This window comes from Cantharellus anzutake, assembly GCF_015039405.1.
Source record: "Cantharellus anzutake strain C23 chromosome Unknown EI90scaffold_26, whole genome shotgun sequence".
Lineage (NCBI taxonomy): Eukaryota > Fungi > Basidiomycota > Agaricomycetes > Cantharellales > Hydnaceae > Cantharellus > Cantharellus anzutake.
Genome location: NW_024066976.1, coordinates 539,899 through 567,640, shown reverse-complemented (window position 1 = coordinate 567,640; position 27,742 = coordinate 539,899). Strand labels below are relative to the sequence as shown.

Sequence of the window (27,742 nt, the reverse complement as noted above, 5' to 3'; positions counted from 1 at the left end):
TGGTCTATGGATGTGCCCACAATCAGCTCTATCTTCGCACCTCTGCCCCGACTCGTACAGTGGAGTATGTGTGGCATTCTAGGTCTGCTGCAAGATTTCGGGGGTCCGTTTGTCGTTCCGTTATCACCTTCATCCTCCATCTCATCCTGACCTTCTTCCTCATCTTCGAGGTCATTCATTTCATTGTTTTGTTTTGATTCACCCTACCTTTTGCCTTCTGCCTTTGAGCAGGCTATCAACCGCGTTGCATCATAAGGCCTGAGCATCGTCCTGCCCGGGTCTCTATGGCTACCTCGGCGGAATGACACCTGGGAACAGATCACCGATATCCTCGCCATTGAGTAAGGCATCCTAATCACCGCGGTTCTAGCGGCGGCTTCAAGTGGAGCCGTGGATACCCACGCACACAGAAATCCTCACCTGAATGAAGGTTCCAATCAAACACGCCACCGCGAGGGAGTCTAGGCTACTGACGAATGATAGTATTTACGCTTCCCATCAACTTCCATAATATATCTTGGGGATGAAATCGTGGCAGACCAGTGATATTAATAAACTCTCACTTCAATCGATTGAACAGCGCGTGCGAGCCTTTATGAGTGGGACAAAACAAGCTCATGAAGAAGCTAAAGCTTCACACTAGGAATAGGAGCCTAGGTCGGTAGTGACTAATTATTCCACACGAAAACTTTCCGAGTGTTAACGGCATGTATTATCACTTCGCTATGTGCTTCTATCTATTACAGAGTCACAGAGGCTGAAGTCCTGCCTACTATGTGCTAGCTGCACCAATCCCAGACTCCCCTAGTGACTCACCGATTTTCCGTGGCGAGGTTAAAATGTTCGACGCACGCACTCGGATTCACCGTCCAAGTGACAGCAAGCCGTACGGCAAATTTAACCAAGACAGCTGCGCTTGCGCACTTCACTTTGACAACGTCCGCTCGCACGATCGCGGGGTTCTATGTAAAGCTCAGGAAACTGGCTTAGGATTTGGCACCGAACATGCCACCAAGGTACTGCAGTAGATTTTTTTTTTGGCGGAACCCCAGTAGCTTTCGCGATACTGGAACTACCTGTCCGTAAACAGCGCACAAAATACCGTGGAAAGGACGCGACAGACGAAAGTCGTTTTACCGGGATCACTCTACTGCCACTACGAAGCGTACGGCCTGAGCTTCATTGGACAAGACCCCCGCAGATGCGTCCGTACCTCCGTGGTTCCGAGAAAAAAAAAACTCAGGAAGGATGGTATGAAGTTAATCCTAGTACGCGTGAATTCTGGTTGGGCTCGGGTGTATGCATACATATTCATATTTGGGAAAACAGCATGGTAGAGCAAAGTGATTGCAAAGACAAAAGGATATGTACCCAAAATAAAAGGGCTGCCGTCGCGGGAGAAATAAGTAGCAACGGAGCTCAATTAAGTAAAGGAATCGTTCTCTTGCATGGGAGTCTTCGGACCCCCGGTTGGGAGAGGAACAGGGATCCTTCTGTCTTCGCATGCGTGAAGATACGAAAAGAAACAATGCAAGAAAATTGAAGAGGATTGGAAGAAAAAGTACAATGATCAACGGTAGGACCAGTGATAACTTATTACACACTCATCTGCCACTGGCGCGTTCAACGTTCAAACTACATAACCCCTTCAAATGACCAGGGGAGGGGGGATTGAAGGGTACAGCACTAAGCATTGGACAGTGCAGGATGACGATGATATGCGTAAACAAGAAGTCGAACAAGAAGCACGGACTAACCTGAGTTATATACTTTTTTACGTCGGTGCAACGGTAAGTTCCGCTGCTGGCTCCAAAACCGCATGTTTTGGAGATAACCGCGACCCTTAGTACGCAGCCCTGTCTAAGAGACAGTCTCTCCCCTTGGGAGCACCCATCAATTATCAATCATCACCGTCACCGGATTGTTAGCCAAGGAAGATCGGCCAAAGGATAGATTGAGAGATTGTTAAGTGTTCACCGTGACGAGCCACAGATTCCCCATGCTACTTAATAATCTTCTATCCGATGCCTTCAGATTCGCCCGATTTTGTGAATTGCCTTTAAATTGCTCCGGCTTGACAGTTTGAGTTTGATTCCATGACGCGTCGACGATTGGGGATAGATACGCTAAGGATCAGTCGAGTCTCCGGGAGATGGCCGTAAAGAATCCGGAGTCGCTCGTTCGGGGACATGATCAGCTTCATCTTTGCACCTCGCCTCCAATCTCGTACAGTTTCTGCATTGAGGTAGGCGTGGCACCCTGGATTTGCTGCAAGAATCTGCGGACTCATTCATCGTTATCACTGCCTCCTCGGCTTGTGAAACATGTTCCTCATGTGCTCGTCAATGGCTCCTTTGGCAGACTGACACCCGGATATCCTTGCATCATATGACGCCATGATCGCCGGACCGCGGTGCTAGCGGCGACTTTGAGTGGAGTTTGTGCACATAAACTCTGATTTGAATGAAGCGTCCAATCGACACCTCACCGGAGAGAATGATACACTTGCCACGGCTATACGCTCTTGGGCTGGTATATGGTAAGCCTTGAGCCTAGTTTCACAAAAGTAATGAGATTGGGGTTGTTGTGGCTATTTGGCGGTGATAGTAATGAAGTCTCACTTCAATCGATGTGACAGCGCACGAGTAGATCAAACACGCTCATGAAAAAGCTGAGGTTTCACATTGGGAAAGAGCTTAAATGTGTATGTCATGCACTCCCAATCTAGCTAAGCTATTCCACGTATCTCATGTTAGTGAAACAACTTGACTGCTTGCGCTCTCCAGGTATGCGACTTCTGATTTGCCATCGGTACAGGCGACACAAGCGGGCACGAAAGCAGGATCCCTGGCATGCCTGGATCCATCATGACTATCGCGCCCACCAAGTTGAACGTCAACACACTCTCACCTCATCTTGACATTGTCAGCAGCTCACAAAGTTACTGGAGCTGAATCAACCAACTGAAGGTTCGGCACCAAACATCATACGACCGACAAAACTCCAATACATATATATTTTATGTGCACGTAACTGATCCTATCTCACCACCGAAAGCGCAACAGTATGGAAACACGGCACAGAGAAAGATGGAAAGATGGGAGAGGTAAATAATGTTTCCCGGGGTATTTCAACAACCAATGCGAGAGGCGCAACGGAGCTTGACGTGAGGGAACAATATCTGTTCTTGCACGGTAACCATAGGGCCCAAGCTTCAGTCGAGCAGAACCCTGCAGTTGTCAAATAATGCATGCCGTGCTGTTAGCGAGGGTTCACAAAAGAAAACGACAAGCACGAAAAAAAAAATAACGATCCAAGAGGCATAGAGATTCTCGACGGTTCAATGATTGTCAAACGCGCACTGGGGATATATATATATATTAGTGCCATGAGTCTTGAAGAGGAAACAATATGGAGATACAGCGTGGAGGAGATTGATCGATTGGGATGAAAAAAGCTGAGTACTATGATGTACCCGAAAAAATTACACTACCGTCGCAGGAGAATGAGCAACGAAGCTCTAGCATCGGGAAAGGAAACATCATTCTTGCATGAGTGTAATGTCGGGACCCTGCTTGGGAATGAGAGCTGGATCCCGGGAGTTCTCGTTTCCATGCATGAGAAAAAAAAAAAAAGAAACCAAAAGAAATCAAACAAACAGAAATCAGACAAGGAAGGATTCAAAGAAAGGTGCAATGGTTGCCGACAAAATAGGAGAAAAGAAAAATCGGTGTCAAACACTCATCTGGCGCGTTCGCCCGAGGCTGACGCTCCTCTCTCCTTTCGAATGGCCAGCGCGGACTCCCCTCCCAGGAGGTATTGAAACATACAGCGTCTGATAGTGTAGGATGATATGTACAAGCAAGAAGTTGTCTTGGAGATCTCAAGGGGCTAAGGTCGGCAACAAATTTGTTGTCGAGCGGTTTTATACGTTTTTCAGTGCTGGTGGCGGTGCATCGGTCAGTTCCGGTGCCCGTCCTTCTCAGATGCTCTATCTGAGGTCTATCTGTAGAGGCTACTTCTGAGGGAGTCGATCTCCTTAGCAGCAGCCATCAGCCACTACCTCCGGTTCTGGACCACAATCCATGCGCTCCGCGTACATCCCAGGATTCAGCGTCGTCTGCCGGAATTGCCATTCAAGAAAGAATTCCGGCTGGTGTTAGGCCTCGATATTTGAGAGGCTCTTCGCCGTGAGTAGCTATTCCGAACTCCCTATGCGAAGAGTCCTCCGTACGAAGACTCTTAATTGCGTCAGATCTCAAGTTATTTTCGCCCGATCCCGACGAGTTACATAGCGAGGGACCAGCCGAATCTATCCTTTGGGAGTTGGCCATAAGGAATCTGGAGAGAAAGTGCCTCGAGTTTTTCATGTGTTTTAACCACATGGAGTCGCTGTTCCAAGGAGAGCGGTAGGATTGACCAAAGGATTTCATTTCGTTTTGGCCTAGCTAGACCCTTTCAATATGGAGCCTTTGGTGTTCTTGCTTATACAAGTAGAGCCAATGGTAGGAGGTGCCAGCCAATGTTGAAATGCGCCGTCCCGGACCTAGGACAATTCTTAGCTTACTTGCGCTGACCTGCTTGGGCTTGGCTCCGAACATCTTTCGAAACTGATGTGATATTAAAAAAAGCCGCTTCTAGTGATTCAGTCGTCCACAGGCTTGATTCCTGGGCATTGCGCTTCGGCTTGACTCTGGCCTAGGAATCTAGCCCGAAGGATTTCGGACGGTCAACCACCGGTGGTTTCACCATTTGCCGTGTGTGCCTAGCTCCCCACTGAGTACATTGGAGAATATTTATGCATGGTTCAGATGTAGGTGCCTGGATCGCCCAAACGAACGGTCTCGCCAATCTCCAAACTGCCATAATAACAGCTCAAGTGGGGGGCTGTGATGGTGTGGCCCTTGGGCATATCAGAGGTGCTCTACCAGCACTGTGCGCAAACACGAAACAAGTCCGTACAGTTTGTTGGATCAACCCATTGTTAATGGTATTGCGTCTCAGTTGAAATTAAGCTTTATGTGTTGTTTTTCCCCTTTGCATCTTTAGTCCACCCGAAATTGCACAAGACCTACGAGAACCAGCACAGGACATCCCTAGTTATTCCAAAGGCTATCCTATCCCTGTGTTTGCCTGTCGGAACATACCTATCCATATAGTTGCGTGGGGGAATGGCTCTAGGAGAATTGGGTCGCAATGGGCTTATATTGTCCATCTCGAGTCCAGGAACGAATGGGGGAAAGCAAATAAATAGGCAAGCGATGCTAATAACGCGAAAGAAGAGCCTCTGTGCTTGGTACTTGCGAATAACAGGACTTCATCCCTGCAATGAACTGCTGGAGCGCCGGTATCGCATGATCCAAGGGTGTTTGGCCACTTCGCTGAGAGCAAGTCGGTCCTCGGGCTCTTTACGCAGCAGCTGGCGGGAAATCAGTATGTCGGGACTTAAATATGGCAGCGAGTTGGGACGTACACGTTGGATAAGGTCGCAAGCGTCCGGTGAGATGCGACTGGGCATCTTCAGGTCGACCGTGGCAATCCGTCGATATGTAGCTATCGTACCGCATCTTTCAAAAAATTGGATACGTTGTTCTAGGGGATTCGCATACCTGAAGCACCATCTGCCTCGAAGGGCGCATTGCCAACAAGAAACTCGTAAGTGAGGACGCCAAGCGCCCAGTAATCGACTCTCTCAGTGTGAGGTCTTCCTTCAACCATTTCGGGAGGTAGGTAATCGAGAGTACCACATAATGTTGTCCGACTGAGGGGCAATGTCAATACTGCTCAAGGCAGCCATGAAAGGAGGACGCACCGATTACCGGGTGCGTGAACACTCCAACCGAAGTCACCTATCTTCAGCTCTCCATTAAGGCCGAGGAGAAGGTTTTCAGGTTTGATATCGCGGTGTATGACATGCTTGCTATGCAGATATTGCAACGCATCTGTCATCTGAGCAATATACTAAAAACAAACAATCAGTCAGATAATGTCAGTTGTGGTGGAATGGACGTGCCCGACTGCTCCGCTTTTCTGAGAAACTCCCAAATTTCGCGAGTTGCTTGTATAGTTCTCCCTTTGCCGCGAATTCCAACATCAAGAAAATCCTCTTCTCATCATGGAAAAACCCATAAAGACGCAAGACGTTCGGATGCCGTAGATTCCTCTGAATCTCGATCTCACGACGTGTCTGCTTCTCGACGCGGCCATCTACCAGTTCGGATTTGTACAGACACTTCAGGGCGAGAATGAATTTCGGAGGCTCCTTCGTTCGCACCATGTAGACGCGTCCGAACTTGCCTTTCCCGAGCGGACGACCAATTTCGAAGGAATTTAGCCTCCACACGCGGGTGGGATGTGATCTGCGGGGAATCAATGCTATTGTTGAGATTAACACGCCGAAGCAACTTACTGGCTTGTTGAAGAGTCTAGGTTGAGCATCGCCGAAGCTTCACCGGACACAGTACTCCCCCTTCGTTCATTGTCCCTTTCAAAACCTCCATCATATCTACCGATATCAACATCTGACTGAGATGAGGCGGAAGGCGCTGGCATTTTGGTGGATGTGGGGCCATTGTGCAGCGAAGCTGTGGAAGACTGCTGTTGCAGCTTCGCTAATGGGGGTCGATTCCCACTTAAATGAGTGCTTGTAGTAAGGGAACTTGAGGAGCCCATTGGCTTCACTGTCTTGGTCGCCGGCTTCACCTTGGCAGGAACTCGTGGAGCCACTCTAACGCTTGACCCAAAAGTGTTCAAGTCTGTCCGGGATACCCGAGTAAAGCCGGGTTTTGTAGGGGCCTGACCAATGTCCATCTCAGACATTTTTTGGGTAACATGGTTCACGCTCGCCATTATGCTTGCGCTTGGAAAACAACAGTCGCGTGTAGGACAGAGAGTTGAACAATGTTTGGCACTATTTGCTTAGTCGCGTCCTGTGGCTGTGCACGGTGCCGATGAAGATTTCCCGATTCCTATTGCGATCTAGGCAGCTACCAGCCTTGTGATCCCCCTTGTCTTGTTGCACATTGAGGAGGGTAAGCTGCTGGAGTAGTCATGGCACATCAACTATAGCTATGCCGCGGAATTGATAGGTTCATTGGCAGTCTCACGTCGAAGGTCAATTGGCATCCAGTACGCCTCGGCCTTCCTATTGAGCGCGCTCTTGAGGCACATATGGACACTACCGAGGTCTGTGAGCTTGTAACAGCAGAGGCCAGGACGCGATGTCGACATCGCTGTCCGGGCATGCAGCGCCTTTGGCGTAGGAGCTAAGGAGGTAGGCGGAGGTGGTAGATGAAGCGACGAAGAGAATTCCAGGGTACGAGAAGTGTCAGAACGAGGAGCCACTCGAACAGGCTCCGTTAGGGTTGCCGTGGCTCTAATTCTGTTGTGATGCGGGGAAGTGAGCTCCTGCCCGTGCGTCACAACATTGATATTACGTCCAGAACTTCGTCCGATCCATCAGACGGACGCAAAGGTGTGTTATCGGTGTCTGATCACTTGCCGGTGATGTTTACATCTTCTTTCAGACCACCTCCGCTTCATGGCGGAGACTTGCAAGACCTCACCCAATACGTTGATCACGTCAACTCAATTGGCGGTGTCAGCAAGCTCGATAAACCATACAAGCATGCGATTCAGCATCAAAATCGAGTCTTTGACCTTCGACCAAAATCACAGAGAGGGTTCGGTCGAGTTTGAGGGTCATTACTGTGCATGATCTCTCGAAGGTTGGGCAAGGCAACGCAGACCTTGCCTGCCGCAATCGAGAAGTCAAAATGAATCAGTCCACCGGGAAAATTGATCAAATTCCACAGTATAAGTTATAAACAATATCCGTATCCAAAGTACTTCACTTGTACGTGCTTTGGTTGTGATCGAGTGGGGCCCCGACTCAGACTGGAATGAACCATGTTTGAAATATTAATCAAAGCATGCTGACGACGAGTGTTCGCTGGCGCTGTTTTCATAGTTCGCTCTGACATCCTTCATTGGAGGCTGCTTCAACCCAGGAACTCATGCCATGTTCAGTACGATAACTACACAACTCCAAGCCTTCGTAACTCATTGAACCTTTCCTTCGAGTACCCCAGATCTCTTGTGAGCACCTGTTAGGACGGTCAGTATATCCATCGCATCAACGCAGAAACGGCATGCCGTACCTCTTCTGTATGTTCCGACAGATACGGTGGAGGTGTTCTAACAGGCATTTTTTTTCCGTTATACGAAACAGGTGGCGCGGTAAGCTTCAGTTTTCCTGCTCTCGGATGCTGCTCAGAACTTGTCAGCAAGAATACGCACAAGGTTCACAACTAGCATAGAAACTCACGTCAACCTCGACCGTGACCCTCCGAGCGATGGCTTGGGGGTGGGAAAATGTTTGGCTGATGTTGTTGATCGGGCCAAACGGTATTCTAGAAAATGCACAGACCCAATCGTCAATTTCATCAAAAGAACGCAGCGTGTAGCATATGTAAGGCGGGAAAATGGACATACCCTTGACCCTGAAATGCTCTCAGCCAATGGTCTGTGTTATGTTTCATGAATGCGTCTGTGATGATTTTAACAAGTTCTTCCCGGTGAGCCACGCGTGAGGAGTTAGAAGCAAAGCGTGGATCAGTCGTGAGCTCGTGGAGATTCAGCACATTCTCCGCAAGCTTGGTGAACTAACGTGCCCTTTCAGCACTATGGGCGATGGTTGGAAAGAATTGATGATATGCAGCACCTACTTGTCGGTCATTTCCTGCGCCAATCATGAGATAGCCATCCTTGCATGGGAACACCTGGTACGGAACGATGGAGGGGTGGGACGTGCCGTGCCGGCCGCCTTCTTTGCTCGCTATGAGGTAAGCAGAGGCTACATTGGCTAAACCTGATATCTGCGTCTCGAACAGATTGCAATCTATCCAGACACCTTTCCCGGTTTGCTGGCGGGAGAGTAATGCAGCAAGTATGGCGCCATGGGCAAACAGGCCTGTGGAGATGTCGGTGACTGCCACGCCCACTTTGTTGGGCATACCATCCGGTTCACCTGTTCTGTCGCAGTGGCCACCTTCGTTCAGTTCCACACCTGGGATAACCCACATTCTGGGAGATCGAAGTAACGCACATGTGCATGAGGCCAGCCTCCGCTTCTATGACGACGTCGTATCCTGCGTTCTTAGCGTAGGGTCCGGTCTGTCCATAGCCTGGGATTGATTACACCACTTCGGACAATGGAAAGCAAGAACGACCAGTACTTACCGGAAATAGAGGCATAGATCAACCTGTCATTAATTCGTTTGCAATCCTCCCATCCCAACCCAATCTCAGCCAGCTTACCTGGGATGAAATTTTCCACCAAAACATCCGCGGTTTTTATGAGGTCGTAAAGAACCGAAAGGCCATCGGGATGCTTAAAGTTAATAGTGCAGGAGCGCTTATTTCGATTCACGGAGAGGAAATAGGTCGATTCAGGTGGAAGATGAGATGTATTCGGGGGTTGGGATTCTGCAGGCAGAAGAGCAGCTGAAGGCGGGAACCACGACCCTAATCACGTTTAACCCAATAAATCGAGCGTGGATAACCGGAGACCACTCACGAGTGTCATCCCCACACTTGACCTCTTCTATTTTGATAACGTCGGCCCTTGAGTCCGTCAAGACATCAGTGCGACAGAGCATTGTAAGAGAAGTTTAACAATAAATTATTATCCACATAACATCGATAATAAACCTCACCCGAGATCGGCAAGTAGCATTGTTGCAGTCGGACCGGCTAACACACGAGTGAGGTCAACGATTCTGGTACCCCTAAGGGGAGGGGGTATTCCTTGAGAATCCGGAGGGTCAGCCCCTGTTACAGACGTGGTGATGCGAGACCGCAAGATGACCCGCGAGCCAGCCGATCGCGTCGCTTTGAACACGTTCCTGGCCACAGAGTTCCTAGCCAACATTCTACCCTGGGCTAACCCTTTATTATGATGGTCGACTGGCACGGCTAAAACTGTGCTGCTTTCGTTAAAATGCCGGAAGAGATTTCTTACATAATCAAACCGTGGCAATCTTCGCTCCCAGACCTTTGTCTGGGCTCCTTTTTGCGTTGGACTTTGGCGGTTACTCAACATGCTCGGGAAGCAACTAGCTCCGTACCTAATCAAAGCCGCACGGAAATGCGCTGCTGGAACTCCTACTAGAGCAACCGCCTCAACACTTTTCTTCCCATCGCACTCGTCCTACGCCACAGCAGCTCCATCGCCTTCTCCGAACGATGTGTTCGCAACCGGGAATAACGCCTATTACGCAGAAGAGATGTACAGGAGGTGGAGACAGGATCCATCGAGTGTGCATGCCTCCTGGGACGTATATTTCTCAGGTCTAGAGAACGGTTTGCCCAGCCCTCAGGCATTTACCCCACCACCCAGTTTGCTTGATGTCCCTCTTGAGACTGGGGGAGCACCTACACTGCATATCCAGGGCGGTGCACAACAGCTAACAGACCATCTCAAGGTGAGCCCCCGAAGCGCTACATTTGCTGCATTTTTCTATTCTCGGAAAGAGTCGGCGCAAACGTCATTGATGCGCGGATTTAATCTTCTAGGTTCAACTTTTGGTTAGGGCGTACCAAGTTCGTGGGCACCATGTCGCAGAGTTAGATCCCCTCGGTGTACTCGATGCAGACTTGCAAAATATTCGGCCCCAAGAGTTGGAATTAAGCCATTATGGTTGGACCGAGCGTGATCTTGACAAATCATTCAATCTTGGTCCTGGTATCCTGCCTCATTTCGCTACAGACGGCCGTTCGTCCATGACGTTGCGCGAAATTATTGATCAGTGCAAGCGAATATATTGTATGTTTTCAGCCCCAAGCCATGGATGTTTCGCTTAAGCCTTCGATCCCTATCTAGGCGGCCACATAGGTGTTCAGTACATCCACATTCCTGACAAAGACCAGTGCGACTGGATACGAGAGCGCGTTGAGATTCCTCGACCATGGAATTATACCGTGGACGAGACCCGTATGATACTTGACAGGCTCATGTGGTCTGAACTTTTCGAACAGTTCATCGCAAGCAAATTCCCCACCGAAAAACGATTTGGTTTGGAGGGTTGTGAAGTCCTTATTCCTGGCATGAAGGCACTCATCGACCGGAGTGTCGAGCATGGAATCAAGAGCATCGTTATTGGTATGCCGCATCGTGGGCGTCTAAACGTGTTGGCAAACGTTATTCGGAAACCCATCGAGGCTATTTTGAACGAATTCACGGGCGCGGAGGAGGATGCGGGTGGCGATGTCAAATATCGTGAGTCCCAGATCGAGTTTTCTATTGTGGGAAAGGATTTTGATTATTCCACAGATCTTGGAGCGAATTATGTACGCCCTACACCGTCTGGAAAGAAGGTAGCCCTCTCACTTGTTGCCAATCCTTCTCACCTTGAAGCCGAGTATCCTGTCGTTCTTGGAAAAACTCGAGCCGTCCAGCACTTCGAGAGCGACGAGAAGCAACATAATGTTGCTATGGGCGTTCTGCTTCACGGTGACGCAGCTTTTGCGGGTCAAGGCGTCGTATATGAGACGATGGGCATGCACAATCTCCCTGCTTACGGCACTGGCGGTGCAATCCACCTCATCGTGAACAATCAGATTGGTTTCACGACTGATCCTCGTTTCTCTCGTTCGACGCCTTATCCTAGCGATCTCGCAAAAGCGATCGACGCACCCATTTTTCACGTGAATGGGGACGATGTCGAAGCTCTTACCTTTGTCTGCCAACTCGCCGCGGATTATCGCGCCAAGTTCAAGAAGAACGTAGTCATTGACATCGTCTGCTATCGTCGCTATGGCCACAATGAGACCGATCAGCCGATGTTCACGCAGCCAAGAATGTACAGAGCTATTGAGAAGCAGGTCACCCCCCTCAATAAGTACATGAAAAAACTCATCGATACTAAAGTTTTCACCGAGGAGGAGATCGCTGCCCACAAGAAGTGGGTTTGGGGTATGCTTGAAAAAGCCAGTGCTGCCGCAAAGGATTACCAGCCGAGTCCGAAGGAGTGGTTGTCTTCTGCTTGGCCGAACTTCCCAAGCCCTGTTGAGCTGGCGGAAAACATCCTACCCCACAAACCCACAGGTGTCGCTGCCGAGACGTTGCGGCATATTGGCGATGCTATTTCCAGCTATCCCAGAGGCTTCACACCTCATCGTAATCTTGCTCGTGTTTTAAGCAACCGCGGAAAGACAGTGAGCGAAGGGAAAGGCATTGATTGGGCCACTGCTGAGGCATTGGCAATCGGATCGTTGGTACTTGAGAAGTGTGATGTCCGTCTCTCGGGCCAGGACGTTGAGCGTGGCACCTTCTCGCAGAGACATGCTATCATTCATGACCAGGAGAACGAAGTTCAGTACATTCCACTCAACAACCTCGGCGGTGGTCAGGCCAAGTTCAGTGTCTGCAACTCGTCACTCTCAGAATACGGCTGTCTCGGATTTGAACTCGGCTATTCTCTCGTCTCACCCAACTCACTCACCATATGGGAGGCTCAGTTCGGCGACTTTGCGAACAACGCTCAATGTATCATTGATCAGTTCATTGCTTCTGGGGAGAAGAAATGGTTGCAACGTACTGGACTTGTGATGAATTTGCCTCATGGGTTTGACGGCCAAGGCCCAGAACATTCAAGTGCAAGGATCGAGAGGTTCTTGCAACTTGTAGACGATCACCCCCATATCTACCCACCACCGGAGAAGCTTGAGAGGCAACATCAAGATTGCAATATGCAGATCGTTTATCCTAGGTGAGTGTTGAGTAGCTCCGGAGCCAGACCGAAGCTGATTCCTCTCCACTAGTACTCCGGCTAACTATGTAAGATGACTGTTTGTAGCCGCACGTCAACGCCGAGCTGACTTTGCCTCCTCCAGTTCCACGTGCTTCGTCGTCAGAACCACCGTGACTTCCGCAAGCCAGTATGGTTTCCTCATTTTCTTGAGCGATATACAGCTGCTAAGATCATTTGGCTCAGCTTATTTTGTTCTTCTCAAAGCAACTCCTTCGCCACCCTATCGCCAAATCGGATCTTGAGGAAATGATGGGAGATACCATCTTCCAGCGCTACTTGCCCGAGCCATACGAAGATCAGCTCGTACCCCCTGAGGAGATCAGGCGTCATATCCTCTGCACTGGTAAGCGCCACAGTTGCAGACTAGGGACAAATGATGCTGATGCATTGCCCCCCCGTGTCAGGCCAAACTTACTATGCTTTGTTGAAGGGACGTCAGGATCGCGGTATCAAGGACGTTGCTATCAGTCGTCTTGAACAAATCTCGCCCTTCCCTTACGACCTCGTGGGCCTCTTTCCTTAGACTCACTTCAGTCGAACTGAATTGCTGTCCTTGTTAGTTGACTCCTCACCTCGACAGGTATCCCAATGCGGATATCCTTTGGTGTCAGGTGAGTCCCTTCCGCCAGGCATCCTTTGTTTATCCTTATGTTTGAACTCTCAGGAAGAACCATTGAACGCTGGCGCATGGTCTTACGTTGCCCCTCGCATACAGACCGCGACAACGAAGACTGAATATCACCAGGGCAAGTTCCCACGCTACGCGGGACGTGATCCAACTAGTTCCGTCGCCACGGGCAGCAAGGTTCGTTTGAAATAGCCCCCCATCTTCTTTGCTCACCTACGGCAATGGGTTTTCTTTAGTCCCAGCACAAGAAGGAGATTGAGAAGTATTTGAACGACGCCTTCGACTTCTCCGACCAGTAAACGACCAACCTCTTAACTGAATACTTTAGTCATTGTATCTGTCGTCACATCGCTGGCTAGTCGCGGGGGCACCCATTTGCTTACATACATTCATAATATGACTTAAATAGTTTTCTGTACCTTCAGATCTGAACTTGAGTAGCTCGAACTCGCGGAAACGTTGTTCGTCGTGGCTTGCGACCAACTCCAAACCCTGGCAGCCTGAGCAGCGCAGAGCCCCAACCGAAGCCAGAACTCAAATACGATTCAAGCTGGCTTGTCGCAGTACGGCTAGGTTGAGCTTCTGGCAGCGGGGATCCGGTTCCATCTGCAGAGTGGCCATGCCAGGGCACGGGTATCATTTTGTGTTCCCTTCCCCCATGATCCTCACTATGATGTGTCGAACCCCATTAATTCTCTCCGAACGGTCATGGCCTATAGTTATTCTTCTATATGTACAGCAACGTCCAAGTTAACATATTGAGACGTGGCTACCGCTCGAAGTCGTATAACGCTTGAAAATCCCTACATAACAAGGACGTCATCTGGTGAGTTGACTCAAATCCCGAACTACCATTATTCTGCTTTCAATTCTTCCCTTGGCCGCCTATTGTCGCCGCCATACGTATAAAGCACAGAACCCAGAAGCACAGCCGTAGATCCACCCCAAAGCCATATATTCCCTCTGCTTCTTCCAACCAGAACAACACTGATGATCAGTGAGGCAGCCTTCCGCACGGTAAGTGTGAGGGTGACTGTCAATGAGTCTGCCCGTGCTGTGAGTCTGTTCACGCCCGAGACACATATGGTATGAGTAAGGACGTTCAGGATGAGTGGTACCCAAAAATAGGGTATTGTTAGGGATGAGAGTGGCGGTAAAAGAAGTGTCGGAAGCCACGGAGGCCAAGGAATAGATGTGAATGACGGCAACACAATACCCTGTACGCCAATGGCGAACCCAACAAAATCCATCGGCATGGCAAATAATGTATACAGGGATTCGGAAATCCTGACAGGCTCGCTTGCGTTGGCAAATTTTATTTGCTCTATGAGATCTTCCCGTACGAAAAGGAACATTGGAAGGGAGAGAAAATGAAGGAAAAACATTCCTTCTTCCCAATGACCACGACCATAGCGTTTATTGGTCTCTTCTTGGGAGAACCCAAGATATTGTGAGAGAACAAGAGCAAGCGCCAGCATCCCTATTCCCAGACTGTACTCTATGTGAGACGAAATGGCGCCGACGGCGGTGTATGTATCGGAATGAATAGATGATGAAGTCGTGGAGACCCTTGGCTTCGTGCCCTGAGCACCCGGTGCCGTACACGCGGCTATGCCGGCAGAAACAAGGACGACAGCTGCAACTTGGAGTCTAGGGTAGCGCTTGTTCCTTTGGACGTATCCAATGATCATGTTCACAACGGGTCCACCACTTCGGAAAATGATATGGACTGCCATTGGTATGCGATACTTGAAAGCATAATTATTCAATAGCGAGATCCCCAGGTACAGAATGACTTGTATAGCCCACCGACGTAGCGGCACGGCTAGCGGTTTGATCCGTACACGCTTGATTCGTTGAATGAGAGAGACGCGTGGCAGCGAGTTAGAGTCGCCTTTCTTATCGTGACTTTGCGCAATAAAAATAAAGCGTTTTCTCAAGCCAAAGAGAGAAACCAGGACGAATTGAGCGAAGGTGATGAGGGATCCTGACCTCGGGTTGTGGGATGTTGCGTATTCCAGAGTGAGCGCATTGCTACATGGAACGATTAGGTATCAGCCCGAAGACCAAACCACAAAAATTCAAAGGTACCTACCTACAGCATCCCCCGAAAATGAGCCCCAAAATTGTGAGCCATTCGGGTGTTGTCGCAAGTACAAGTGGGAGAAGGTTCGTCATGAGTATTGGTGCCGGTGCAAACAGGCGTCAACAATGGTTCACGTCATGGTCCCAGAAGGTTTGGAAGTCGACTGGTGGCCTGGAGCGCGTCATACGCGTCTCTAGGCCTGTCTGCAAGGGTGAATTTCCTTTTGAGGGGGTCTCTCTAACCTGCACACGCTTCGTCCGTCGCGTGCGTACGCACAGACCTCACATCCACATCTTCCCCTGAGTGGTAAAGGTATTTCTTTATTGAAGCAGAAAAGCTCGAATGACTTTTACGTCTGCACGTGGCTAAGACGATATGCAATTGCGGCCTTGTTGCGCATCAGTAGCAGTATCGTAGTACTTCTGCGTCGCAGCCAGAAGCACAAGGCACGTGACACCACTGTGCGGCGGCTCAATGGGGTGGAACAGACCCCCTTCACAGTACTACGGCGAATTTGAACCCTTCAAGTCTCCTCTTGGCAGCAGCTCAGATTCTTCGCCGACTGTCCATCTTATGAAAGAAAGGCAGACTGTAAGGGGGCCCCTTGTGCATCGGCCTACCCAACTAATGCTATCCTGCAGGATCCTATGGGTAAGGATCTCTTCGGTTCCGCTGGGTCGAACTGAATGGTTTTCCAACGTCAAGACATGGAAGTCAACATTGAGTAAAGTCCTGTGATCACTGTGTTCTTGGCTGAATCTGACACGGAGAGCTTTGTTGAACAGGACGATCCCTAGTCTCATTTACAGCGCGAGGGCGCCAGTCTACATCGGCACCCATAGGCACCAGATCTACAATCAGCGGGATGCCCCCGAAAGCATGTATCGCGTCGCTGACGTCTATGCCCTTTCGCATGAATGGATACTTCTTCAAAGCTTGCAGAACATCACAGATATGCCTCAGACGTCAGTATATCCTATGTGCGGCGCTTGGGTGCTCGCTTACGTCTACTATCTAGGTTCACACACACCCTGAGGACCGGTGTTGATGTTATCAAGGGGAATAAAACTGTCGACTCGATGAGTCTCGAGAAAATCTTCTCAGATCCAGGCATCACTACGGGGCATTCTACGATCAACACCGCTCCAGATAACGCAGCATCAGAAGACATCCCGGTTCAAATCGGTGCAAATACGTCCGCTTTCCTCTATCGTAAGCGCATTAAATACCGAGTAGATGTGCACTTCCAGCTCGATGCCAATGATTGGCGCGAATTCCGAACTGTAGGCGCTTGGCGCCAGGGTCCCACTCCGTTACTCGGCGTGTACGAGATATATGTCAATACTCGAGATTGTGTTATCGTTTCCAAGCCACTAAGTGGGGCATCCTTCCTGGACGACCCTCGCGTCGGTGGCCCACCAGCCAGGCCTTCCGTTCAGCCATGGGACCGATGTACAGGCAAATGTACAGGGTGGCTTCACTCCAATAATTTCTAACCCAGCAAAACTGTTCATGCGTGACTGTCGGTCGTTGTATTCTGGTTGATGGATTCGCATTATCCTGTCTGGATTTCATTTTGTCGAGCGTGTAATACTAGTCCCGATGATCACTTTACGCGGGTACGTTGGCACAAGCCCAAACATGGAGCAACTTCCTCTCAGTGCGCGCGGTCAACCAGATGTGTGGGTAAGGAGTCGCTGGTGGAGTGTAATATACTCCGGACCCTAGATCTGACCGGGAGGAAGGATGACCTGGAGGATACCCCACTTGCTCTTGTGGTCCCTTTGTTTTTTGTCTTGCCCTGGGCAAGCAACTCACTGAACCTTCCCGCTCATCTTTTCTATTCACATGTGGCTAATAAGACACATACTAGTACCAAACTAGTACTCCGTGCTGCCCGTAGTGAAGGAGTTCAAAGTTATCAAGTGTTTGCTCAGCCGCAGTTGAGCCCCTAACCCGCCTTCACCGGAGAAGTCGACATCCCAGCGTAAGAGATCTTGTGCGTATATAGCATTTTGCTCAATTAATGCCATTTCGACTTCCGTAGAAACCTTTTCTTTTCATGTGCTTTTGTTCCAAATGTCGAGACTATGCACTTGCGAGACTTGAAGCACTCGGAGCAAATCCCTGAGATTGATGTGCACTTGGCTTCACTGTCTCACTCTGTTCAATGTGAAAAAAGAAGGCGCCAGTTCGCGTCGGCACCTAGAGATACCGGCAGAGTTTGCAGAACGTCACAGAATCATCCCAGACGTCAGTTCGCCCTACGCGCGTGCATGACTTGGGGCCCCGACTCACGGTACTGTCTAGGTCCACTACACACCCTAAATATTGGGAATAAGCCTCGAGAGAATCTTCTCAGATACTGGCATCACTACGGGGCATTCTACGATCAACGCCAGACCAGATAACGCACTGTCTCCAAAAACATCCCAGTCCAAATGGGCATCCGCCTATGTCTATCGCAAGCACGTCAAATACCGCATGCGTGGATGTACATTTTTTAGCTCTCTACCAACGATTGGCGCGGATTCCGAACCGTAGGTACTTGGCTCCACTCCTTTACTCGGCGTGTACGTAATACTCGGGATTCTCTCGCTGTTTCCAAGCCACTAAGTGGTATTGAAACCCCCCAACGCGTCGCTGATTAGGTAGGATCCCAGCCCTGCCCACAGGACACTCGAAGATGCTCTTCATGCCCGCCAGTAGGACATCTGGGACCCACTCTTTGGACTTGGAATGAGCGTGTGGGATTGCAAGTCATGATGCCGCTTTGGCAACATGTCAGTGCAGATGCGTAGCATCCCACATGGGACCTCTCCGACGCGTCTGTACGTCGTTCACCAATCGTTCACCCCGATAGCCTCGCTGTACTATAAAACGTCACAATGATACTAATGGAATGATAATACAGCCTTACCTTTGTCTCTCGTTATCACTCGAGTGTTGCCGCTGAGCGCCTAAGTTGTCTCACAACAACAGAGCGCTATCAATAATATTGCCATTCTGATTATCCAGCTGATAAGGCCACATGACGTTGCGGTGCGATGGTGCCTGTCACACTCGCGGCAAGTTTAAGCTATCAAGTGTTTCCTCAGCCGGGACTCAAGTTCCCCGCCAATCAATCACCTTGTGAGGAAGCCAACAATTCGGGCCTTTGTGATGCTAGCGATGCCTCAACTGACAGTACTGTTTTGACCACTGCAGGAATCCCCATGGCTTTAGTAGATCCTCGTCCCTTTGTATGCTTTTGCTCCGTATGTCGAGCGCACGCGGAGCTTAAAGGCAGCACGTAAATCCCTGCGATCAGTATGTTCTTGGCCAAATCTCACTTTGAGTCCTTTGGCCAATAGGGCGCGCCCCTGTCGCATTTCCAATGCGAGTGCCCCAATCTACATTGGCACTCATGAACACCAGATTTACAACCAGCGAGATCCTCCCGAAACCCTGTATCGAGTCGCCGATGTTTATGCCATTTCGCATGAATGGGTACTTGTTCAAAGCTGGAAGAACGATCAGGACTCACTTCAGTCGTCAGTACCTATGTCCCGTGTGACGCAGTTCTGTCCACTTACCTGTGCTATCTAGGTTCACACACACCCTGGCAACTGGGTTCGAAGTCATCGAAGGAAAGAAGACTGCCGATTCGGTGAGCCTCGGGACCATCTTCTCAGAAACAGGCATCTCTACGGGACATTCAACCATCGACACGACATTGAACAACAGATCCCCAACAACTCATGACATCCCAGTTCAAGTCAATGCATATTCATCCGCTTATCTCTATCGCAAGCGCATCAGATACCGCATCAAGGCTCATTTCAAGCTCGATGCCAATGATTGGAATCAGTCCCGAACTGTTGGTGCTTGGCGCCAGGGCTCTGTTCCCTTGGTGGGCGAGTACGAAGTCTACGTTAATACTCGGGACGTCCTTGTCGTCACCGAGTCACTATCGGGGACATCTGTCTTGGAGGGACCTGGTCTCAATGGCCCACCGTCCAGCCCTACCGTTCAGCCATGGGACCGGTGTACACGCAAATGTACGAGTTGGCTGCACTGGAGTGGTTTTTAATTGGTTCAATGTGTTTCAAATATTGTCTTCCGAATGTTAGCTCGGTGTCATCTTGTATACTTGGATCCGTGGGCTTTTCATGATGTCGAGCGTTCAAAACTGGCGTTCCTGATAACTGGAAGTCACCCGGATGGAAGCTGCACAAAGCCTCATCAAAGCCGGTAGCATTCATCGCATTCTCCGTGCTGAAATCCGGAGTGGATTGTAGACATGAAAGGGGAAGAGGCACACATATTAGCCCCCTTCACATTGCCCTTCGTGGCACCTTTGCCTACTTCTAGCATAAGATAAGTACTCTTTATGGTGCCACCAACACCCCTTGCGAGCCTATCGACCGCATGACACTCCAACGCGCGTGCCACAGAGCTGCGGCCAGTAGGGGAAGCGTGTTGTTCGTTGCACTTCCGACTCGCCCTCACTGGTTGGAGAATCTTTACGGGGGACTCCGTTTCATCCTCATGTAAGTATACATGGCTATGAGATATTCGATATAGGGAGAATGGTCATTTAGGTGCCAAGCACCCAATAACAGGGTTTCCCAGGGTTCTCTCAAAGAGGCTATCAGGCTGAGCATTCGTTGGAAGCAACTTCGAAAGCTACCCTGAAGTGTCACTCATCTTGGTTGGGGGTCAGTAATTCTTGGGGCAGTCAAATCCAAATAGACGGTGAAAGCCTCGATATGGTTTAGCAACTTGGAAAGGAGGAATCTCGGAGTAGCGAGATGGGTAAAAGGGAAAGCACTACGGATGCAGCGGACGGAGGGATGTGGCCTAAATGTCGAGTTGAACTTCCTGGGAAAACGACATGACCGCAAAGAACTAAGCAGCTTGAGCTCCAAGTAGGATAGCAACCCAAAGATTCGCTTCTAGACGGATTCATTGTGTACTCGCACTCATGTGTCGACTTTCTTCTCTAAGGCAACATCAGATTGCCTGGTGTCCGAATTTCCCTCTTCACTGCCGATGTATTGGGGGTTTATGGTGGGTATTGGTCCTCGAAACCAGTTCACGCCACCGTACACTGGGAAGTAGTACCATGTGAGGGAAAAGATCAGAACACTTCCCATCACGACAATGGCTATTTTTGTTATCGTGTTTCATATTAGGACCACGGAGGGGCGGAAAGGGGAGTATAAACTTACAGTAGTTCATGTCATTGGCACCTGGGTGAGGCGTGCTTGGGAAAAGGAAGATGACATTGATGAACGCCATGAAGTGTACAGCGACAATGGCTATCGGGAGGCCCTGATGACGAAAGCCGTAAAGGATAATGGGCAAGCAGGGAATTGGACTGAATAAACTAACCCATCTGCCCAAGTAAAATGGACCCGGCTCGAACCTGTTCGCCGAACCGCGGAAAGCGAATCGGCACATAATCGGAACCGAGTACTGATGAGATGGTTGAACGGTGAGTAGTTAGTCGAACAGTCGGTCGCATTGTCTCAAAAAAGCGATAACAACTCACCGCGATATAGAGCCCCATCACAGAGATGGAAAAAATGGCGCTGATGGCGGCAGGACCCGCAAACGAAAGTAACCCCAGGAGAGCCGCTCCAATGCCCGAGAACCAAACAGCTAGAAGGAGATGAATCAGATCACAGAATCGATGGTTCAATCAGGGACGGAGATCCCACTGTTTACTGGTGTCCCGGTGAATGAGTTCATCCGGTAGAGATACCTGGAGAAGGGGAGAGCACCGTCTCGAGAGAACGCAAAAGTCTGACGCGAAGAAGCCAAAAGCTGGACATTTACCCTTCAAATGAGAAAAGGTTCACTTTCCGATCATGCTAATGCTTACCATACTGCTTCCCATCATATACTGTACAATGACCACAATCGCCCAGAGGGAAAGCGTAGCCTTCCTCCCCAGCGAGTTAAATAAAATGGTCGCCATTGGTTGGCCTATTGGATTGTTCACAATGGATTCCATGTCCGTACCCATGAAGAAACTGAGGACGATGAGGATTGCAGCGCCGAGGATGCCACCAACGCCGGTGGCGAGGACGATACTCCAAGGTACGGCGGTTGCTGCGTTTGTTCTACGGATCAAAACATGTGGGTGCGAGTTAGAGTGCAGAGTTCTCTCGACTTAACGCTTCTTCGCTAATGTGCACACTGGAATCGAACGAGCCTGCAAGTGATTTATCGTACTACGGAGCGTTGGGGCTTCTAAAGTAGCACATACAGATCGTCCAAACAGGTGACATCCATGAAAGGAAGAAAGCAAAGTCATTTGGCCAGCCGTTCACTGGGATATACAGAGAACTAATAAGTGACATGGTTCCGATTATGGCACAGGCGCAGAACCAATTACGTACGATTCGTGAAGTTGCCTAGGGCGTACGACGCGGTATTGTGATATTCCTTTGGAGTCACGGCAGGAATGACAATGGTGATTGCCAAACAGAGACTGTCGATGATGAAGGATAAGTTGACATTGTCGGGCTGACCAACTGAGAAGACCTACGCAATATTGAGAAATGTATAAATATTCTGTAGGCGAGCTAGCACCGCTGTTCCAAGACTTTCGGAAAAATGTTGCAACGATGGACGATAAGGATAAGAGAAATTGAAACCGACCAGCAGACAACAACGTGAGACAGAGCGATAGCAAGATACACAGCACTGGGGAAACTAAGCGTCACTAGCTCAGAAATACGAAATACGGATCACCCACAAGGTCTGACTTGTCGTAGGCGAGAAAGATAAGTGGGGCGAACCGATTGTCGCAGCCGCCATAATTTGGACGGCACAACCCCAGTCAATTGACGCCACGCTGGCTATGGTACCAACTGTATTAGCATCTGTTCGGGAACAACTATTGTCAGCGAACGAGGAACCCTTGTGTTGGGGGAAAGATAAGACACGTACAGCCGACAATCCAAGCAAACAAGTTTCTCCATTTAGGAGAGGCGTAGTGATGAGCCCAGAAATAAAGCTGTAGTGAATCCCCAGGTAAGCAATTGTTGGAAAATCCAGTGCTACTAGTATCATGGTCCACGCGTTAGGAGCAAAAACTCACACCGCCAGAGGTGGGAGCTGCGCTTGCCAGCTCAGCCATAGCCAGCGCAATTGTCATCAGGAACAGCGAAGCGACGAGCCACCCCCACACCATCGACACCGCACCACCATTTGGAATGGCATAGACCAAGACAGAGGCGATACTTGGAAATAGCCCAATGATGGAAAAAACGAGCCCGAATGTCTCAAACATGGTGAAGGCACGCTTGAACTCTTGCTTATATCCAAGCTTTGCAAGTGTTTCTTCATCACGAGTAAGGAGATGGGCATTACGTCGTTCGATGACCACTTCGACCTTGGAAGTATGCTCATACGCTGTTGCAGACATGATGGCTTGTCTAGGTGCGGTAGGGACGGATGACTAAGCGCATCAAGCCGCCATACATCTTCTTTAAGCATTCTCATCGAAGGAGCTCCGTCAATTGAGTGAACATTGGGGAATAGTCGTGACAGCCTCACTTCGAATATATGAGATTTGACGGGTTCAATGCGAAATGCAATCCATGGTCGATCAAGGGAGCGATGCTAAGCTGGTCCCTGAGTACCTCCAATGACAATACCCCAAAAGACCACCAACAAAATACATACTATCCCACCGCGGAAACGTTCATCCGCGGTTCTGTCGGCTCGGCAAGCGCCGTTAATGGTGGCGTCCCTTCAGCCGTGGAGCACTTCACGTTGGCGGGTGCCAATTTTAGCCGATCAAGTCTGTGTATGGCTCTGACTCGTACTTCGTCACTTCAAATTGATATTCTCAATGATTCGTGTTGGGTCAACGCCTGCGCGTGCAAGTATGGTATTTCACGATATCGCGCTCACGGAAGGTCAATGCCCTTTTCGGAACCGGAGTAGCCTGGGAAATATATTAGCGTCGGACTCCCAGCTCCAGGCTTCACGCCCACCCTACGTATCCCTGCATACTCCTAACCAGCTGATCGTAGGATACTCCATTTGGAGATGCTCATCATGCTCGCAAGTGGGGGGCCGGTCACTTCAAAAGGCGCGTTATGGAACATTTTGCTCATGAAATATTGCTGTTTGAACGTATCTGTATGATATTGCGGCGTGATGGTGTTACTGTGGCTAGGCAATTGCCTTTCTCCATTGCCACGAGTTTGAAGCTATCAAGTGTTTCCTACAACTGACCATCTTGTGAAGAAGACAACAGCCCGGGTCTTGCGCAATGGCAGCAGTTGCTCAGCTAACGCTGTTTCAACCTCTGCAAATATACATGGGTCTAGCCCCTTTGTGTGCTTTTGTTCCGGATGTCGACCCTAATTTGAAGGAGCTCGTAGATTCCTGTGTCTGCCATGTTCTTGGTTTTATTTTACTCACTATAGCAGGCCGTGCTCCGGTCCTGTCTCCAATACGAGGGGCTCAATCTACATTGTCACTCATGAACACCAGGCGGCTCACAAACCAGCTGGACCGTCCCGAAAATTAGCTGGAAGAACGGTTGGGATCCATCTCAGACATCAGCACTAGCATATCCATCTGTGCGTGCGTGTGGCCCGAGTCCTGCCCACTTACACGCGCTATCTAGGTTCACCCACACCCTGGCAACCGGGTTCGAAGTTATCGAAGGAAAAAAGACTGCCGATTCGGTGAGTCTCGGAGGCCATCTTCTCAGAATCTGGCAGCTCTACACATCAAATGTCGCATCAAGGTGTCCTTTAAGCTCGATGCTAATGATCGGAATCATTGACCTGGCGCCAGGGCTCTGTCCCCTTGGTGGGTGAGAATGACTCAAATGTTAATACTCGGGGGATGTCCTTGGTATCAATAGTCCGTCCATGCAAACTTACAGTCCAGCCATGGGACCGGTGCACAGGCAAATGTGCACCGAAGTGGTTTCTAGCTGTTTTAGTCTGTTTCAAATACTATTCTCCGAATGTTGGCTCTGTGTTGTCTTGTGCGCTTGGACCTGGAAGCCGTTCGGATGGATCAGTCTGCTCAAAAGTTCCGATTCCTCTGGAATTCATCGCATTCTCTGTGCCGACATCCGGAGTGGCTTGTGGTGCAGAGGGTTTATATATGACCATCTCTTAACATTCTCCTTCACGCTGCCTTCCCTACTCCGGTTGCAGTTATTTCACATAAGATACTCTTGCTGGTGTCACGAACACTTTGCGAGTCTATTGCAGACACTCCAACGCGCGTCTGGCACGAAGCTTCATCCGAGTATGGAAAGCTTGCATGCTGTTCGTGGTACTTCCAAGCCTTTGTTATTGGAGAGTCCTTGCGAGGGACCTTTCATATGAAGCTTGAAGACTCCCGGGCCGGTGGTTGAAGAGTAATAGTGGTTGTGGACGGTGTGGTGATTAGGAGCAAGATCGCCCCAGGTCTGTCGATGATTGTCTCCTACTTCCTGCTCCTGACAAGCCTGGTCGCTCTCTCACCCCAACATCTGACTGGCTCGTTTCTATCACACTTCGGAGTCGCCAAATTGATCGATGTCAGTGGACAGGCCTGGTATTCCAGTCTGCACAGAGAGATAACGTCATTGATGACGATTCCCCATTCATTAACCGTCCGTCCATGAAACCCGAGTTGCAATGTGTTGAGTTATCCCGAACGCACGCATTCTGGCCTCTCGTACTAACTGACAGAAGGGGCGCTTGTTGTGTGGGAATTAGAGGATGTCAAGGCTGTGCACCTACTTCACGATCCAGCAATGTGTTGAACTGTTCAGTCTTGCTCAACCGCTGAGAAAATTATGGAAAATTTACCGAAGAAAGCCAAATCATTGCAGGGTCACCGACCTTCAGGGGCGCCTTCTCTTGAGCCTCCGTCGGACGATATCAGGGGAAGCGCCAAGGGAGGCAAAAGTTTATCATGCCTGTCTTTGGTAAAGAAAATTATGGGGAAATTCTCCAAGGGTGCCAAAACATTGGAAAGTTGCCAAGCTTCGGGGGTGCCTTCTTTCGCGCCGTCGGACGACACCAGCGCAGGCTCCAAGGGAGACAATAAGGGTGGAAACTTACCCGGCATGTCTTTGGCTAAGGGGATCAAGGGGATGTTCTCAAAGAAATCCAAATCGTGGAAAGATCATCAAGCTTCGAGGGCGCCTTCCGCTTCACGCTTGCCGTCTCCTGCAGTCGACACCAGGGGAGATGTCAAGGGAGGCATCGGGAGCGGCACAGGTGCCGGATCCGTCCGGAAAGGTGTTCTGAGCGTGCTTCGTGTCGTGCATGTGAGCCTAGATGGTGTCCCTGTTCCTGGCCTCAAAAGTGTGATTGGTGGTTTGCTTGAAGTTGTTAGCCAATTAGAGGTGCGTTCTGCCAAAGCGGGTTAATGGGAATATCATACTCACAACCTTAGGTGTCATAGAGAGTCGGAGCAAACGCCGAGGCGATTCATCAGCTCCAGAACAGCATCGAATTCTTTGTTCACTCAATATTGGAGCCTCTCAAACAATATGGTGCCAAAAATCCTGTTCCTCACGGGATTTCTAGAGCCATCGAGGCTGTATCAACGTATGCACCTAGTACTCGTGACTGAGTCAATATAAAATGGTATGTGGGGTGTGCCACCCAACCTACCGTCTTAGATGGTCTTTGAGGCTTTGGGTAGCCGCACTGGTGCCCTGGTGCACTGAGCGAAATATATGGACCGCAAAACCAAGTTACTGCATTTTTGAGGGAATCTGTCAATTTCCAAGTGAATGGGGTATCAATATGTTTGTCAGAAATCAGCTTGAAAATGATCAAATTTCAGGGATTTTTTATTTTCAATACAGTTAGGATTGTATTGCAATATAGTAGGTTAGCGCTGCACTGCCATTCTAAGCTGCTGTGCTTGAGCACTTTTAGGACAGAAAATCATTATTCCAACAATCATCTAAGCCAAATGGCTAAGTCAGCTGGGGGCTCAGATAGAACAGATGAAGTCATTGGACATGGCTGTTGTGTATGCTCGCTCCTGAATATTCTTTCAACACTGAGAGCGGGGATATAGAGTACCTTAGAAAGGGACATTAGGATTGAAAAACAGATCCGGAGCATGTTACATACTTAGTGCCTCGGACAAAGAAGTCCCAATGACATACCAGGTGGTGCCCCAGCCATGCAAGCGCGAAGAAATGTTACGGTTGCAACCAGTTTCAACAACAAAAACAAGCTGGTCTGCTTGATAATGCTGACCCATATACTGCCTAAATGCGGCATGTAGTTCTTCATTGGGTTCAAAAGCCGGCTTTTGCTTGTAAGGAACAAACTCTTCAGAATGTTGAAAATATCCACCTTTTAATATGTGAAATCTCGCTGCTTCAGGCTGTACTCTGGAAGACAAAGACGCGGTGGCATGTCTCTTTGTAGTTCACGGAGGTGGCATGGATCTGGCTCAAGCTCAAGGTGACCTTGTATCAGCTACTTGGGAGATTTAGCAAAATCAACTGATGGCTGTGATTTATCCTGCTCACATCCGGATCCCAGTTGATAAACTTTCAAGTTCCCCCACAGTTTCCAGCTTTCTCAAAGGGGACTCCTTGAGTATGAGATAGTAAACCGTGCACTCGCTGAGTTGGGCAGCCATTTGGTAGAGAGGTGATGTGGTGCTTCACCTCTGCAGTAGTATGTTTGGTAATGAGTTGAGGTCCAGAGCCAAGCAGTATGTTTATGTGGTTCATCAGTGCTGCAGTCTTCATCAATGGGGAACGCAGAATGGCAGTGCAGCGCTAATGCACTATATTGCAATACAATCCTAACTGTATTGAAAAATCCCCGAAATTTGATCATTTTCGAGCTGATTTCTGACAAACATATTGATACCCCATTCACTTGGAAATTGACAGATTCCCTCAAAAATGCAGTATTACAGCGGGCCTGAAGGGCCCTGGGAGCTCCGGGATGCCCATGACCGCTTTTTTCTATTACAACACTTTACACAACCGTCTCCTTTCAAATGAATTGCCAGCATCAACTTCCGATGCTTTGTCATCACTGCCATTGTCGCCGATGTTGCCAAAGTTGTTCTTCCTCAGTTCTGTTCAGTTTTTTTTTTCGTTCTTCTTTTCTACTTGTGCATTCTTTGCTCACACTTATACTGCACATGTTGTAGTCATCACGGCCCATACCAGACATATCTTGTAACATCATATGTAACAATCATTTAGGCAGATTCTAA

General features: G+C 49.4%; 11 protein-coding genes across 11 annotated transcripts; 7 read left to right on the top strand and 4 right to left on the bottom strand.

Moving 5' to 3' along the window:
• The first annotated feature begins 506 nt into the window (after positions 1-506).
• On the top strand, positions 507-1,766 carry EI90DRAFT_1141378 (uncharacterized protein). Its single transcript, XM_039051539.1, has 3 exons — positions 507-657; positions 747-1,016; positions 1,091-1,766. The coding sequence occupies exons 2-3, from the start codon at positions 840-842 to the stop codon at positions 1,541-1,543; spliced, it is 630 nt and encodes a 209-aa protein (XP_038915580.1). The 5' UTR covers positions 507-657; positions 747-839; the 3' UTR covers positions 1,544-1,766.
• EI90DRAFT_3289765 (uncharacterized protein) lies at positions 1,653-3,092 on the top strand (the record flags this gene model as incomplete). Its single annotated transcript, XM_039067185.1, has 6 exons — positions 1,653-1,790; positions 2,035-2,048; positions 2,122-2,245; positions 2,470-2,539; positions 2,757-2,786; positions 2,818-3,092. The coding sequence occupies 6 exons, from the start codon at positions 1,653-1,655 to the stop codon at positions 2,952-2,954; spliced, it is 513 nt and encodes a 170-aa protein (XP_038915579.1). The 3' UTR covers positions 2,955-3,092.
• Positions 3,093-5,317: 2,225 nt separating this feature from the next.
• EI90DRAFT_3145738 (uncharacterized protein) lies at positions 5,318-6,849 on the bottom strand (the record flags this gene model as incomplete). The annotated part of the gene is made up of 6 exons (XM_039065334.1): positions 5,318-5,419; positions 5,474-5,553; positions 5,610-5,761; positions 5,813-5,961; positions 6,014-6,359; positions 6,410-6,849. The coding sequence occupies 6 exons, from the start codon at positions 6,847-6,849 to the stop codon at positions 5,318-5,320; spliced, it is 1,269 nt and encodes a 422-aa protein (XP_038915578.1).
• Positions 6,850-7,793: 944 nt separating this feature from the next.
• EI90DRAFT_2972976 (CAIB/BAIF family enzyme) lies at positions 7,794-9,931 on the bottom strand (the record flags this gene model as incomplete). Its single annotated transcript, XM_039055763.1, has 9 exons — positions 7,794-8,105; positions 8,160-8,267; positions 8,327-8,411; positions 8,494-8,663; positions 8,727-9,033; positions 9,107-9,185; positions 9,241-9,525; positions 9,578-9,624; positions 9,717-9,931. The coding sequence occupies 9 exons, from the start codon at positions 9,929-9,931 to the stop codon at positions 8,037-8,039; spliced, it is 1,365 nt and encodes a 454-aa protein (XP_038915577.1). The 3' UTR covers positions 7,794-8,036.
• Positions 9,932-10,100: 169 nt separating this feature from the next.
• EI90DRAFT_2921761 (uncharacterized protein) lies at positions 10,101-13,739 on the top strand (the record flags this gene model as incomplete). Its single annotated transcript, XM_039054782.1, has 11 exons — positions 10,101-10,484; positions 10,576-10,825; positions 10,883-11,278; positions 11,333-12,770; positions 12,823-12,838; positions 12,895-12,939; positions 12,996-13,155; positions 13,217-13,317; positions 13,373-13,423; positions 13,477-13,617; positions 13,677-13,739. The coding sequence occupies 11 exons, from the start codon at positions 10,101-10,103 to the stop codon at positions 13,737-13,739; spliced, it is 3,045 nt and encodes a 1,014-aa protein (XP_038915576.1).
• A 555-nt stretch (positions 13,740-14,294) lies between these two features.
• EI90DRAFT_3124265 (uncharacterized protein) lies at positions 14,295-15,618 on the bottom strand (the record flags this gene model as incomplete). Its single annotated transcript, XM_039063696.1, has 2 exons — positions 14,295-15,474; positions 15,536-15,618. The coding sequence occupies 2 exons, from the start codon at positions 15,616-15,618 to the stop codon at positions 14,295-14,297; spliced, it is 1,263 nt and encodes a 420-aa protein (XP_038915575.1).
• Positions 15,619-16,000: 382 nt separating this feature from the next.
• On the top strand, positions 16,001-17,022 carry EI90DRAFT_3124264 (uncharacterized protein; the record flags this gene model as incomplete). The annotated part of the gene is made up of 5 exons (XM_039063695.1): positions 16,001-16,117; positions 16,168-16,177; positions 16,232-16,250; positions 16,312-16,491; positions 16,545-17,022. The coding sequence occupies 5 exons, from the start codon at positions 16,001-16,003 to the stop codon at positions 17,020-17,022; spliced, it is 804 nt and encodes a 267-aa protein (XP_038915574.1).
• A 1,551-nt stretch (positions 17,023-18,573) lies between these two features.
• EI90DRAFT_3154921 (uncharacterized protein) lies at positions 18,574-19,841 on the top strand (the record flags this gene model as incomplete). The annotated part of the gene is made up of 3 exons (XM_039065960.1): positions 18,574-18,818; positions 18,880-19,059; positions 19,115-19,841. The coding sequence occupies 3 exons, from the start codon at positions 18,574-18,576 to the stop codon at positions 19,596-19,598; spliced, it is 909 nt and encodes a 302-aa protein (XP_038915573.1). The 3' UTR covers positions 19,599-19,841.
• Positions 19,842-20,215: 374 nt separating this feature from the next.
• Positions 20,216-23,377, bottom strand: EI90DRAFT_3060009 (amino acid/polyamine transporter I). Its single transcript, XM_039060467.1, has 16 exons — positions 23,078-23,377; positions 23,052-23,054; positions 22,620-23,018; positions 22,469-22,535; positions 22,275-22,401; positions 22,178-22,222; positions 22,065-22,121; positions 21,916-22,007; positions 21,783-21,845; positions 21,692-21,728; positions 21,396-21,636; positions 21,232-21,337; positions 21,063-21,172; positions 20,903-20,986; positions 20,740-20,842; positions 20,216-20,675 (listed from the first exon to the last, which is right to left on the bottom strand). The coding sequence occupies exons 3-16, from the start codon at positions 22,944-22,946 to the stop codon at positions 20,491-20,493; spliced, it is 1,644 nt and encodes a 547-aa protein (XP_038915572.1). The 5' UTR covers positions 22,947-23,018; positions 23,052-23,054; positions 23,078-23,377; the 3' UTR covers positions 20,216-20,490.
• A 988-nt stretch (positions 23,378-24,365) lies between these two features.
• Positions 24,366-25,290, top strand: EI90DRAFT_3060006 (uncharacterized protein). Its single transcript, XM_039060466.1, has 2 exons — positions 24,366-25,177; positions 25,255-25,290. The coding sequence occupies exon 1, from the start codon at positions 24,412-24,414 to the stop codon at positions 24,877-24,879; it is 468 nt and encodes a 155-aa protein (XP_038915571.1). The 5' UTR covers positions 24,366-24,411; the 3' UTR covers positions 24,880-25,177; positions 25,255-25,290.
• On the top strand, positions 25,108-26,099 carry EI90DRAFT_1138743 (uncharacterized protein). Its single transcript, XM_039051537.1, has 2 exons — positions 25,108-25,889; positions 25,940-26,099. The coding sequence occupies exons 1-2, from the start codon at positions 25,335-25,337 to the stop codon at positions 25,946-25,948; spliced, it is 564 nt and encodes a 187-aa protein (XP_038915570.1). The 5' UTR covers positions 25,108-25,334; the 3' UTR covers positions 25,949-26,099.
• Positions 26,100-27,742: the final 1,643 nt, after the last annotated feature.

What these genes read in the sequence shown, in the direction of transcription:
- EI90DRAFT_1138743 (XM_039051537.1), top strand. Translation starts at nt 25,335, where the DNA reads ATGGAAAATTTACCGAAGAAAGCCAAATCATTGCAGGGTCACCGACCT.
- EI90DRAFT_1141378 (XM_039051539.1), top strand. Translation starts at nt 840, where the DNA reads ATGTTCGACGCACGCACTCGGATTCACCGTCCAAGTGACAGCAAGCCG. An exon ending in GCACCGAACATGCCACCAAG is followed by an intron (nt 1,017 to 1,090) that starts GTACTGCAGTAG and finishes GTCCGTAAACAG; the next exon opens with CGCACAAAATACCGTGGAAA.
- EI90DRAFT_3060006 (XM_039060466.1), top strand. Translation starts at nt 24,412, where the DNA reads ATGCAAACTTACAGTCCAGCCATGGGACCGGTGCACAGGCAAATGTGC.
- EI90DRAFT_3060009 (XM_039060467.1), bottom strand. Translation starts at nt 22,946, where the DNA reads ATGTCTGCAACAGCGTATGAGCATACTTCCAAGGTCGAAGTGGTCATC. An exon ending in TCTCACGTTGTTGTCTGCTG is followed by an intron (nt 22,122 to 22,177) that starts GTCGGTTTCAAT and finishes TTTTTCCGAAAG; the next exon opens with TCTTGGAACAGCGGTGCTAG. An exon ending in CACCGGGACACCAGTAAACA is followed by an intron (nt 21,173 to 21,231) that starts GTGGGATCTCCG and finishes ATCTCCTTCTAG; the next exon opens with CTGTTTGGTTCTCGGGCATT.